General features: G+C 36.8%; 2 protein-coding genes across 3 annotated transcripts; both read left to right on the top strand.

Annotated features, from left to right (window-relative positions):
• Nucleotides 1-3,093: 3,093 nt before the first annotated feature.
• Nucleotides 3,094-4,602, top strand: LOC141405783 (uncharacterized). Of its 2 annotated transcripts, none has more exons than XM_073990477.1 (4): nucleotides 3,094-3,436; nucleotides 3,500-3,550; nucleotides 3,645-3,887; nucleotides 3,959-4,602. In XM_073990477.1, the coding sequence occupies exons 1-4, from the start codon at nucleotides 3,365-3,367 to the stop codon at nucleotides 4,433-4,435; spliced, it is 843 nt and encodes a 280-aa protein (XP_073846578.1). In that variant the 5' UTR covers nucleotides 3,094-3,364; the 3' UTR covers nucleotides 4,436-4,602. The 2 variants fall into 2 exon arrangements, with proteins under 2 accessions (XP_073846578.1, XP_073846579.1); XM_073990478.1 differs by having other exon boundaries at nucleotides 3,152-3,436; nucleotides 3,645-3,878.
• A 123-nt stretch (nucleotides 4,603-4,725) lies between these two features.
• On the top strand, nucleotides 4,726-10,288 carry LOC141406193 (uncharacterized). The gene is made up of 2 exons (XM_073991393.1): nucleotides 4,726-5,101; nucleotides 9,636-10,288. The coding sequence occupies exons 1-2, from the start codon at nucleotides 4,726-4,728 to the stop codon at nucleotides 10,286-10,288; spliced, it is 1,029 nt and encodes a 342-aa protein (XP_073847494.1).
• The last annotated feature ends 797 nt before the right edge of the window (nucleotides 10,289-11,085 follow it).

Genomic DNA, 11,085 nt, shown 5'->3' with positions numbered 1-11,085 from the left:
TTTCTAAAAGAAAGGGTACTTCTAAAGACCCTTTCTAAAAGAAAGGGTGCTTCTAAAGATCCTTTCTAAAAGAAAGGGTGCTTCTAAAGACCCTTTCTAAAAGAACGGGTGCTTCTAAAGACCCTTTCTAAAAGAAAGGGTGCTTCTATAGACCCTTTGTGAAAGAAAGGTTGCTTCTATAGACCCTTTGTGAAAGAAAGGGTGCTTCTAAAGACCCTTTCTAAAAGAAAGGGTGCTTCTAAAGACCCTTTCTAAAAGAAAGGGTGCTTCTGAAGACCCTTTTTAAAGGAAAGGTTGCTTCTAAAGAAAGGGAGCTTCTAAAGACCCTTTCTAAAAGAAATGGTGCTTCTAAAGTCCCTTTGCAAAAGAAAGGGTGCTTCTAAAGACCCTTTCCAAAAGAAAGGGTGCTTCTAAAGACCCTTTCTAAAAGAAAGGGTACTTCTAAAGACCCTTTCTAAAAGAAGGGGTACTTCTAAAGACAAAGGGTGCTTCTAAAGACCCTTTCTAAAAGAAAGGGTGCTTCTAAAGACCCTTTCTAAAAGAAAGGGTGCTTCTAAAGACCCTTTCTAAAAGAAAGGGTGCTTCTAAAGACCCTTTGTAAAAGAAAGGGTGCTTCTAAAGACCCTTTGTAAAAGAAAGGGTGCTTCTGTAGACCCTTTTTGAAAGAAAGGGTGCTTCTTTAGACCCTTTTTAAAAAAGGGTGCTTCTATAGACCCTTTGTAAAAGAAAGGGTGCTTCTGGAGACCCTTTTTGAAAGAAAGGGTGCTTCTTTAGACCCTTTTTAAAAAAAGGGTGCTTCTATAGACCCTTTGTGAAAGAAAGGGTGCTTCTATGGACCCTTTGTGAAAGAAAGGGTGCTCTATGGACCCTTTGTGAAAGAAAGGATGCTTCTATGGACCCTTTGTGAAAGAAAGGGTGCTTCTATAGACCCTTTGTGAAAGAAAGGGTGCTTCTATGGACCCTTTGTGAAAGAAAGGATGCTTCTATGGACCCTTTGTGAAAGAAAGGATGCTTCTATGGACCCTTTGTGAAAGAAAGGGTGCTTCTGTAGACCCTTTGTGAAAGAAAGGGTGCTTCTGTAGAACCTTTGTGAAAGAAAGGGTGCTTCTGTAGAACCTTTGTGAACGAAAGGGTGCTTCTATAGACCCTTTGTAAAAGAAAGGTTGCTTCTATAGACCCTTTGTAAAAGAAAGGGTGCTTCTATAGACCCTTTGTAAAAGAAAGGGTGCTTCTATAGACCCTTTGTAAAAGAAAGGGTGCTTCTATAGACCCTTTGTAAAAGAAAGGGTGCTTCTATAGACCCTTTGTAAAAGAAAGGGTGCTTCTATAGACCCTTTGTAAAAGAAAGGGTGCTTCTATAGACCCTTTGTAAAAGAAAGGGTGCTTCTATAGACCCTTTGTAAAAGAAAGGGTGCTTCTATAGACCCTTTGTAAAAGAAAGGGTGCTTCTATAGACCCTTTGTAAAAGAAAGGGTGCTTCTATAGACCCTTTGTAAAAGAAAGGGTGCTTCTATAGACCCTTTGTAAAAGAAAGGGTGCTTCTATAGACCCTTTGTAAAAGAAAGGGTGCTTCTATAGACCCTTTGTAAAAGAAAGGGTGCTTCTATAGACCCTTTGTAAAAGAAAGGGTGCTTCTATAGACCCTTTGTAAAAGAAAGGGTGCTTCTATAGACCCTTTTTAAAAGAAAGGGTGCTTCTATAGACCCTTTATAAAAGAAAGGGTGCTTCTATAGACCCTTTGTAAAAGAAAGGGTGCTTCTATAGACCCTTTGTAAAAGAAAGGGTGCTTCTATAGACCCTTTGTAAAAGAAAGGGTGCTTCTATAGACCCTTTGTACAAGAAAGGGTGCTTCTATAGACCCTTTGTAAAAGAAAGGGTGCTTCTATAGACCCTTTGTAAAAGAAAGGGTGCTTCTATAGACCCTTTGTAAAAGAAAGGGTGCTTCTATAGACCCTTTGTAAAAGAAGGGGTGCTTCTATAGACCCTTTGTAAAAGAAGGGGTGCTTCTATAGACCCTTTGTAAAAGAAAGGGTGCTTCTATAGACCCTTTGTAAAAGAAAGGGTGCTTCTATAGACCCTTTGTAAAAGAAGGGGTGCTTCTATAGACCCTTTGTAAAAGAAAGGGTGCTTCTATAGACCCTTTGTAAAAGAAGGGGTGCTTCTATAGACCCTTTGTAAAAGAAGGGGTGCTTCTATAGACCCTTTGTAAAAGAAAGGGTGCTTCTATAGACCCTTTGTAAAAGAAAGGGTGCTTCTATAGACCCTTTGTAAAAGAAAGGGTGCTTCTATAGACCCTTTGTAAAAGAAAGGGTGCTTCTATAGACCCTTTGTAAAAGAAAGGGTGCTTCTATAGACCCTTTGTAAAAGAAAGGGTGCTTCTATAGACCCTTTGTAAAAGAAAGGGTGCTTCTATAGAGCCTTTGTGAAAGAAATGGTGCTTCTATAGACCCTTTGTGAAAGAAAGGGTGCTTCTATAGACCCTTTGTGAAAGAAAGGGTGCCTCTATAGACCCTTTGTGAAAGAAAGGGTGCCTCTATAGACCCTTTGTGAAAGAAAGGGTGCTTCTATAGACCCTAAAGAACAAAGTGTTTAATTTTAATTGATAGAGGTACCGAAATGGTACTTTTTAGACAGTCTTTTTACATTTTACTGTCAAAAGTTACAATTTTTTCTATGAACATGCTGATAGTGTGAATGGTGTATCAAATATCTAATAGTTTCCACGAAATAATGGCGAATGATATGGACAATAAAATAGAAGTCATGATAAGAGTTGTTAACCAAACAAACTTACTCCATAGAGTTTATAGTGTTTCAAAGAGCTATGGAGCAAGAGGTAAACAGAAAAGTTTTTATTTTACTAGGAAATAAATAAATTTTTTATTCAATAGCCACATATATTAACACATTAATGTAATTTGTTTAAATTATTTGTTCCCCCAAAATCGCAAATTGTTCTTCCCCCTGAAAAAAAGAAACAAAAAACGATAACATAGGCAGAATGTTAGTTGGCGATCGATCGGGATACAATGTGTCAGCACCTGTGATGGTACAGTAACAACAACAAAGTGTTTAATTTTAATTGATTATAGAAGTACAATATACGAACAGTTTTTATAATTATAGTTATATATAATTATAGAACAAAAAAATTAACATGTACGTAATTTTTACACTGACGGCTGAAAATAATAACTCATTGGAACAATTAGATGTTATTAAATGAAATTAATGTCGTCCCTCACCACATTCAAGTGAAGCGTAGTTCAGAGGTTTTTTATGTTGCAACATGATTTGCCCAAAATTTATTATAAATTTGGAAATTTTTTGATACAAATCAACAGTTATTGTTTGTACGTTAATCATGGTCTATCAGCAATTATTATCTAGGAAGTTATTGTTCGGAGCATTGGCCTTGCTAATTTCACTAATGTTGGTATGTTCACCTAAACGTGCAAAAGTTGAAATTTAAATTCATATTGTTATTATTATTTTAAAGGGAAATGCGTTTGCTGCTGATATTGATTGCTCCAAGAGGCCACCAAGGATTGTAAGTACATTTTAAAGCTAATGTAAAGCACATTATAAAGACATATACAAGTTATAACCTCACTTTATAATAATAAATATATCCATTATTACAGGACCCTCTAACATGCTGTAATGTTCCCGATATAATCACCGAAGACATTAAAGAAAAATGCAAAATGGCAATGCCGCTACCCCCTCCACATGGTGGCTTTCCATATCCCCCACTAGGAACCATGTCCAGCGAAGAAGAAGATATGTCCACGTCCACTGAAACAAAACAAACAAGACCCACCGGACCACCAAATGGTCGCCGCCCACATCCTCCACCTTTTGGTCCTCCACCACATGTGCGCGCCGTAAGGAAACCCATTTTAAAATAAAATTATAATTAATTAATTTTCTTCTCAATTTTTTTTTTTTATTGTAGTGCTTTATATCCTGTGCCCTCAATGAAACTGGCATCCTAATGGCTACTCCCGATGCTAAATTAGATGAAACTAAACTATCCGAGTACCTTAAAAAAGTTCTAACCAATGCCACCGATATGATACCCATTCTGGAGACCTCATTTAAAACATGTGCTGTGCAAGTGGAAGATATGCGTCAGAAATTTAAGGAGCTTATGGAACAAAAGAAATCTTCTTCCTCCACCCCTTCATCCAATGAGTCGCGTACAAAAGATCGCATGATGCGCCCATCCATGATGCCACCCCGTCCTCACTGTCCTCCCATGGCCAGTCATCTCATGGGTTGTGTATTTAGGGAATCGTTCATAAATTGTCCAGCATCGATGTGGTCCAATACGGAACAATGTAATGAAATGAGGGATCATATGAAAAACTGTAAACCCAATAAGATGATGAATGGGAAAACGGAAACTTCAAATTTATTAGATAAAATGTAAACCATTTTTATCTGTCCAACACCCACGAACGCAGCATAAAATTCACATGTGCACACTTTTTCATTCAATTCCAATCACTTTGTATTTCATTCAAGTGTAAAATTTGATTAGCAGCAATTGAGAAATAAATAACAAAAGAAAATCAAATTTCTAATCAAACACAAAAACACACATCCTTTTAATACGCATGTCCTTCAAACGAAGTTGGCGGTTTAACTTTTCGTTTGGGATATTTTAAAAATCATACACCTTCAAACCGTGGTACTGAAAAGACCTTTTAACAACCCATCATGGAATTGGAAAAAGATTTTGAACAGTTTTTCGCAACTCTGAGAAAAGAAAATCTATCACCATTAGAAATTGAAAATATTTGCCAACCTTTGTACTTGTATAGGCGCAAGGAAAGTTTAAAGAAATTGTGCAAAGTTGTGTTAATTCTGGGGGTGTTTTATGCCCTAATAAAGTGGTGTGATTCTTTCAATTGGTTTCTATCGGCTTTAGGGCGTTTGGCACTCATACAAGTATTACCAATTTTTAACTGGTCGACGCTCTATAATGCCAAATGTTTAATTGAACGTCCTCTTAATACTGATAATGTGAGACAGTCCAGCAGTGTATCGACGAATACTTTGGAATATGGAAATTGCTTATTGTGTGAGAATATTGGTAAGTTAAAGAAGCAAATAAAAACTATTGGTCTGATCCAGAACTGCAGGAATCTCTTAATTTTTACTATGATAATTATTGATCGGTTCCAGAACCTGCAAGAAGCTACTATTTTTTACTACGATAACATTTTTTGCTTTATGTTATCGAAAAAAAATAGTAAAAATTAGTAGATTCTTGCAGTACTGGAACAGACCAAATTTGTCAATTGGTATGTTCCAGCACTGCAAGAATCTACTAATGTTTACTATTTTTTTCGATAACACAAAGGAAAAAATGTTATCGTAATAAGAAGTAGTAGCTTCTTGCAGGTTCTGGAACAGAGCACATTATGGTATCGAAAATAAATAGTAAGGCAAATTGAACAGGTAGTGGTGTTAGCAGAAAGAACATTTCTTATAAAATGTGGTATTAAGTATGCACCTATAAAGACGCTAAGACGCCATATTCTCGATGGCGTGGCAGGACCTGCACCAGAGGTAGCAGAACCTAATTTGGAAGGCATTTTCGCAGACATTACCAATGGTACCATTGATCCTCCATATAATGAAGAGCAGATGAAAGCAATAATGATTTCTTTATTATCATCGAAAAAATACACAAGAGCACAGAATCTGATGACACTGCGACTTCCATCGTCTGAAACTTTGGAACAGTTATACCCGTACTGTCCAATGGGTTTTAACGACAGAAGAACAGATATTTTAAGCAGCATTTTATCACGAAAATCCGAACAAGAAAGGTTATGCGTGCTTTCGTTTGATGGTTTCAAACTGTACAATAACGGGACTGAAGTTCAAATGTTTCTATTAACCAGCCTTTAAGGTAATTGGAAAATTTTGATTGGTGTAAAACACGTGGAACCATTTGATAAGCGCCAACTTAGACAAATGTTGACAACAATATACAATGCGGCAACAAATATAAATGCAAACGTGGTATTAACGGTATGTGATTGCTTCCAAACACATTTACAGTTATTGCAACTTGTCATTGATGGTGTGAACACTTTTACGAGGCAGTATCAGGTTACAGAATACGGTGGGCATTCGATATAATGCATTTGTTTCACAATTTTATAAAAGCATTGCTTAATTCGAATATTTATTATGGCACTTCTCGTGTAGAGGCCAATCGAGATGCAATACCGAAACATGGAATCGGACAATACCTATATCGTAAATATGATCACGTACGTGTTTCTAAAAGACATTATCAAACAAGTAAAGAAGTATCAGTCGGCTTTGCCGACAGAGATATACACTCAGCCTGTGCAAATAGAAACACTTTTTTCACAAAAAACTTATGTATTTAGGGGCTTTCCAAATGTTGGTCGTTTGAACCGACAAAAATGTTAATTAGGATTAAAGTTCAAACATTTTGCGGAAAAGGTACTTAAAGAAATGTACCGACATAGACCATGGGGATACCACAGGGGGTTTTTACACCCTTCGTGCTGTTTTCTCAAGAAGTGTGGACTTGCACCTGAAACAACTTTTACCATCGTAATTGAGGCAGCGAATGTAAGTTGCTTCAACAAAAATCAAAGTGATTCAATAGCAGGTCTTAAAGTTAACTTATCCAAAATTTTGTGTGGGAGGTACCGGATGGAGTGGACAAATATAGTCCATATTTGAACCTGATCAATATCTGGTAGATATATTAGGATGTGTAAAGTATGGACCAATTCGGCCACATTTTTTGCGAACATTTTTGAACTTCTTTGGGGGAGGTACCTGAAGGTGTGGACCGATATAGCCCATCTTCGAACTTAAACTAAGTTTGGACAAAATATTACTAAGGCCAAATTTTGGACCCAATCGACGGATCCGTTCGAGAGTTATCTTGCGCTCCAACCACTTCACACGGTGTCACGGTTTTTTTTTTACAACTTTCAGGCTATTTACTCAGGAAGTGTGGACTTGCCCATGATAAAACTTGTACCGTCGTAAGGGGGGCAGTGAATAAAAGTTGCTAAAACAAAAATCAAAGCGATTCGAGAGCTGGTCCTAAACTGAACTTAACCCAAATTTTGTGTGGGAGGTACCCGAAGGTGTGGACCGATTGAGTCCATATTGGAAGCTCATCTAAGTCTGGTACACGTTTCACGATTTGCAAAGTATGGACCAAATCGGTTACTCCCTTCAAGAGTTATCGTACGTACAAATTTTCCGAACTTTAGTAGATTCCTGCAGTTCTGGAACAGACCATATGTTAGTTAATTGGCCCGATCCAAGGCAAATTGAACAGGTAGTGGTGTCGACAAATTTTGAATATGTTATGACATTTATAGAAGGTAAAAGTGACAATCAGCTGCAAATGTAATAGGGTCTACTCATGAAATTTGAAACTTCGAAATTTGCTACCATAAAATATTTCTTTTCATCCTAAACGTGTAATAAAAATCTACGACAGTTCTGAATCCTTTATATTTACATTTTTGTTTCAAATTTGTTCTATTTTAGAGGATTTTTGAAATGTATTTATGTTTTTCTTGAGAAAATTTTTAGAACGACCCTATTATTCAATATTTTCTTGACATTTAATTTTCAACAACAATGTTGTTTTTGTAAATTTGTTAAGTCCCAATTTACATTGGGCGAGTTTACTTGCGGCAATTGTCATTTTGTAGGAGAGAGAGGTGAGGCATATGGTAACCCTTTGCCTCTCAGCACCCTCTCTCACCTACAAACTGACAATTACCGCAAGTAAACTCGCCCAATGTAAATTGGGACTAAGTTTTGTAATTCATGCATCTTCCTTATATAAATGTGCCCTAGATCAAGGTAAACGTAAATCAGTCCCAATTTACATTAGGCGAGTTTACTTGCGGCAATTGTCAGTTTGCTGGAGAGAGAGGTGAGGCATATGGTAACCCTTTGCCTCTCAGCCCCCTCTATCACCTACAAACTGACAATTGCCGCAAGTAAACTCGTCTAATGTAAATTGGGACTCATTAAAAATATTCAAATCGTAGTGTACCGTTATACGAAAACAAACCAAGTGCTTGAAAATCGTTAAAGAGGACAAAATCAGTTAAAAATTGCAAAGAGAGATTCAATCTCAAGGGCACCAAGCAGCCAGTATCTTTTGTTCACCAGACTAGGTGCTCGAACTTTTATTTTTAATGTTGTTGTCCTTCGACTTGCTTGCCATAGATTGTATACGGCAGTGGCCATTATTGAGATAAATGAGAATAGGGATTCAGTTCTATGTCCTGAGACTACCTGCCAGGATGGGTTCGATACCTTACATCCATATCCGTTCAGTCAGATCCTTGCGAGTTTCTCTCATGAAGAAGTTGATGTAGCTGCTGGCCGAAACGCTTTTGGTTTCCGGTAAATCCGGTACAAAGAACCCGCTGCCGTGGTATTGCTCAGTGAGAAGTTGTTCAAGAAGAAGCAGAGCAATGGCACAGTGCTCTATTTGTAGGTCAGTAGACTGAGAACCACGTCTTTATAGTTAATCAACTATATCATTTTCCTCAGCACTCAACCAAAAATTTTTAAAACAGATCTACAATTTTGACAATTTTTGATTTAATTGCGGAAGACTCTGGCTATCCGTATGCCGTAACCATTCTACCAGAAAAAGCTATTTGGGACATGTTCGAAATATTACTTATGCCATGCCACCAGAATATACATCCATAGGTTAAAATGGAACAAACCGCTGTCCTATAAAGCCAGTATGATGTCGCTGCGGCCTCGAATAGTTCAAAAGGTATACTCTCATAATTTCTAGGTTCTCAGAATAAAACCGCGTTTGCATTAAATCTTCTTGCCGGGTTAGCCTGCTTTATGAGGATTTATTTGACGTTTGCACTATGGCATTGACATTTGAAACCCAGTGGGTTTATTAAATCCGGTTAAGTGAAAACGGGCACTGCCATCTGCACTTTATTGACATTTTAAACCCTGGCACTGCCATCTGGACTTTATGCATATTTCGCTTTGTTTAATCATAGCGTTATTTGTTTTTGTAGCATACCTTTAGGCGTTTGTTTTTTAAAGATGAATAACACAGTCGACTCCGTCTAATTTCAAAAACATCGGATTAAACACCCTTTGCATTAAGGCTTTTTGGCGGGTTAACCTTCTTTATGAGGATTTATTTTGAAGTTTATGCTATGAAATTGACATTTTATATCCGCTTAAATGCAAACGCACTATAACTCAAGTTAAAGTTTATAGCACGTTTACAATATATGGACTGTTTCAGAACTGCAAGAATCTACACATTTGTACTATTTTTTCCGATAACATAAAGGAAAAATTGTTATTGTAGTAAAAAAGTGTAGATTCTTGTACGTTCTGGAACAGGCATTTAGCTTTTTGCAGGGGATGATGAGGAATTATTTTATATATGTCTTTATATGCAATGTAAACAATTTACTAATGCACTGAACTAAATGCAGTGTAAATGCTTTTGCACCATTCAACTTTTATTTTTTAATTCCAATTTAGGATTTTAACGGTAAAATGTATAATTTTAAATGTATCTCTTCCTTTCTCTCTCTCTCTCCCTCTTCCAGATTATGTACCCACCGTATCAAATATCACATTCTCACAGTTGGAAAATGCATACCTAGAAGTTGGCACAGCTGTCGTTATAACTGATTCCCACCATCCCATAACGGCTGATGACTTCTTTTATGCGATATTTCACAAATCATCAACGTCTTCATCAGCATTTCTACAAAGTTCACACTGCGATGTTTCATCAAATTTAATAATAAAGAAATTCTTTAATGCCGAACTGGTTCTGCGTAAAGCTTGGAATTTAATGGATAGACCTGAAGAAAAATGGTTTATACAGCTGCGCACTTGTCAGTCATCAGCTGTACGTGCATCTAGATTGTTCATACCGAAACCCTATTATTATCCAATACATTTGGAGCCATATTATTCTAGCTGGTTAATAATGTCACAAAATTTCAGTCATCGTCAATATCAAGATGTTGTGGTACAAGGTTTAATAATTGTTCAACAATTATCTGGCACGAATAGTTTAAAATTAATTGCAAAGAAACCATGTGATGAAAATTGTCCCACCATAAAAGTGCACTTGAATGAAGGTGAAGGATTTGTATTTTCAAGTGATTTATGGGATTTAAGTTATAAACACGTGAAATCATATCAGCATATAAGCATTACTACTATAATGGAAATTGATCGGAACGTTTGAATGAATAATAAAAATAATAAAGAATTAACAAAACTATTTTTGGCTTGAGTTTATTTTCAATTTGTTTAACTTATACTATGCAACATGCAAATTATTAACGATACTCTGACACCGCAGCGTGATAGAAGACCAAAAATAAGAAGACGTGTCTCGACGATTTTCCTATCACTTCATCTTTCGCGGTTATGGGCCCACAAAGGCCTGAGGCATTAATGTCAAAAGGGATCATTTTATGGGGCTCATATCTTCTAAATCGCTGAGAATTTGGGTTTACTCGTGGAAGCAAAGATGTAGCTCTCGTCTTAAAGAATAATAACTTTGAACACATAAAATCCATTCAACCTCATCTTCAAGGTCAAAATCGTCAAGGTAAAATTTCACCTATAATTTTTTCTCGGATTTTAGGATGCAGATATTAAACCTAGCAGAATTGAAGCAAACAACCATCTGCAAAAATGTACCTTAGGTCTCAATAAACAACTTTCTAGAACATATGAGCTCTGTAGGAACGGTTCTTAACGGCCAAATTGCATTGCTATAATTTCGATTTGTATCCTCTTTTGTCAGTTTCTGCTCCATAGATACTAAACCGTTGAAAATTCAAGAAAAGAATTAACCACATTAATGTTGCAAAAATATCAGTAAACCACTTTCTGCAACGTACGAACTCTCTATGAACGCTCCTTAATGGTAAAAATCAGGGTTTCGGAGTCGGAGTCGGAGTCTACGAGTCGGAGTCGAGCAATTTTGCTGGAGTCGGAGTCGGAGTCTGAGTCGAAAAAAATAACTCGACTCCG

Source organism: Musca autumnalis, unplaced genomic scaffold (genome assembly GCF_047663935.1).
Source record: "Musca autumnalis isolate F117 unplaced genomic scaffold, ASM4766393v1 scaffold_5, whole genome shotgun sequence".
Classification (NCBI taxonomy): Eukaryota; Metazoa; Arthropoda; class Insecta; order Diptera; family Muscidae; genus Musca; species Musca autumnalis.
Note: the sequence above shows the minus strand (reverse complement) of the source record. Positions and strands in the feature narration are given on the sequence as shown.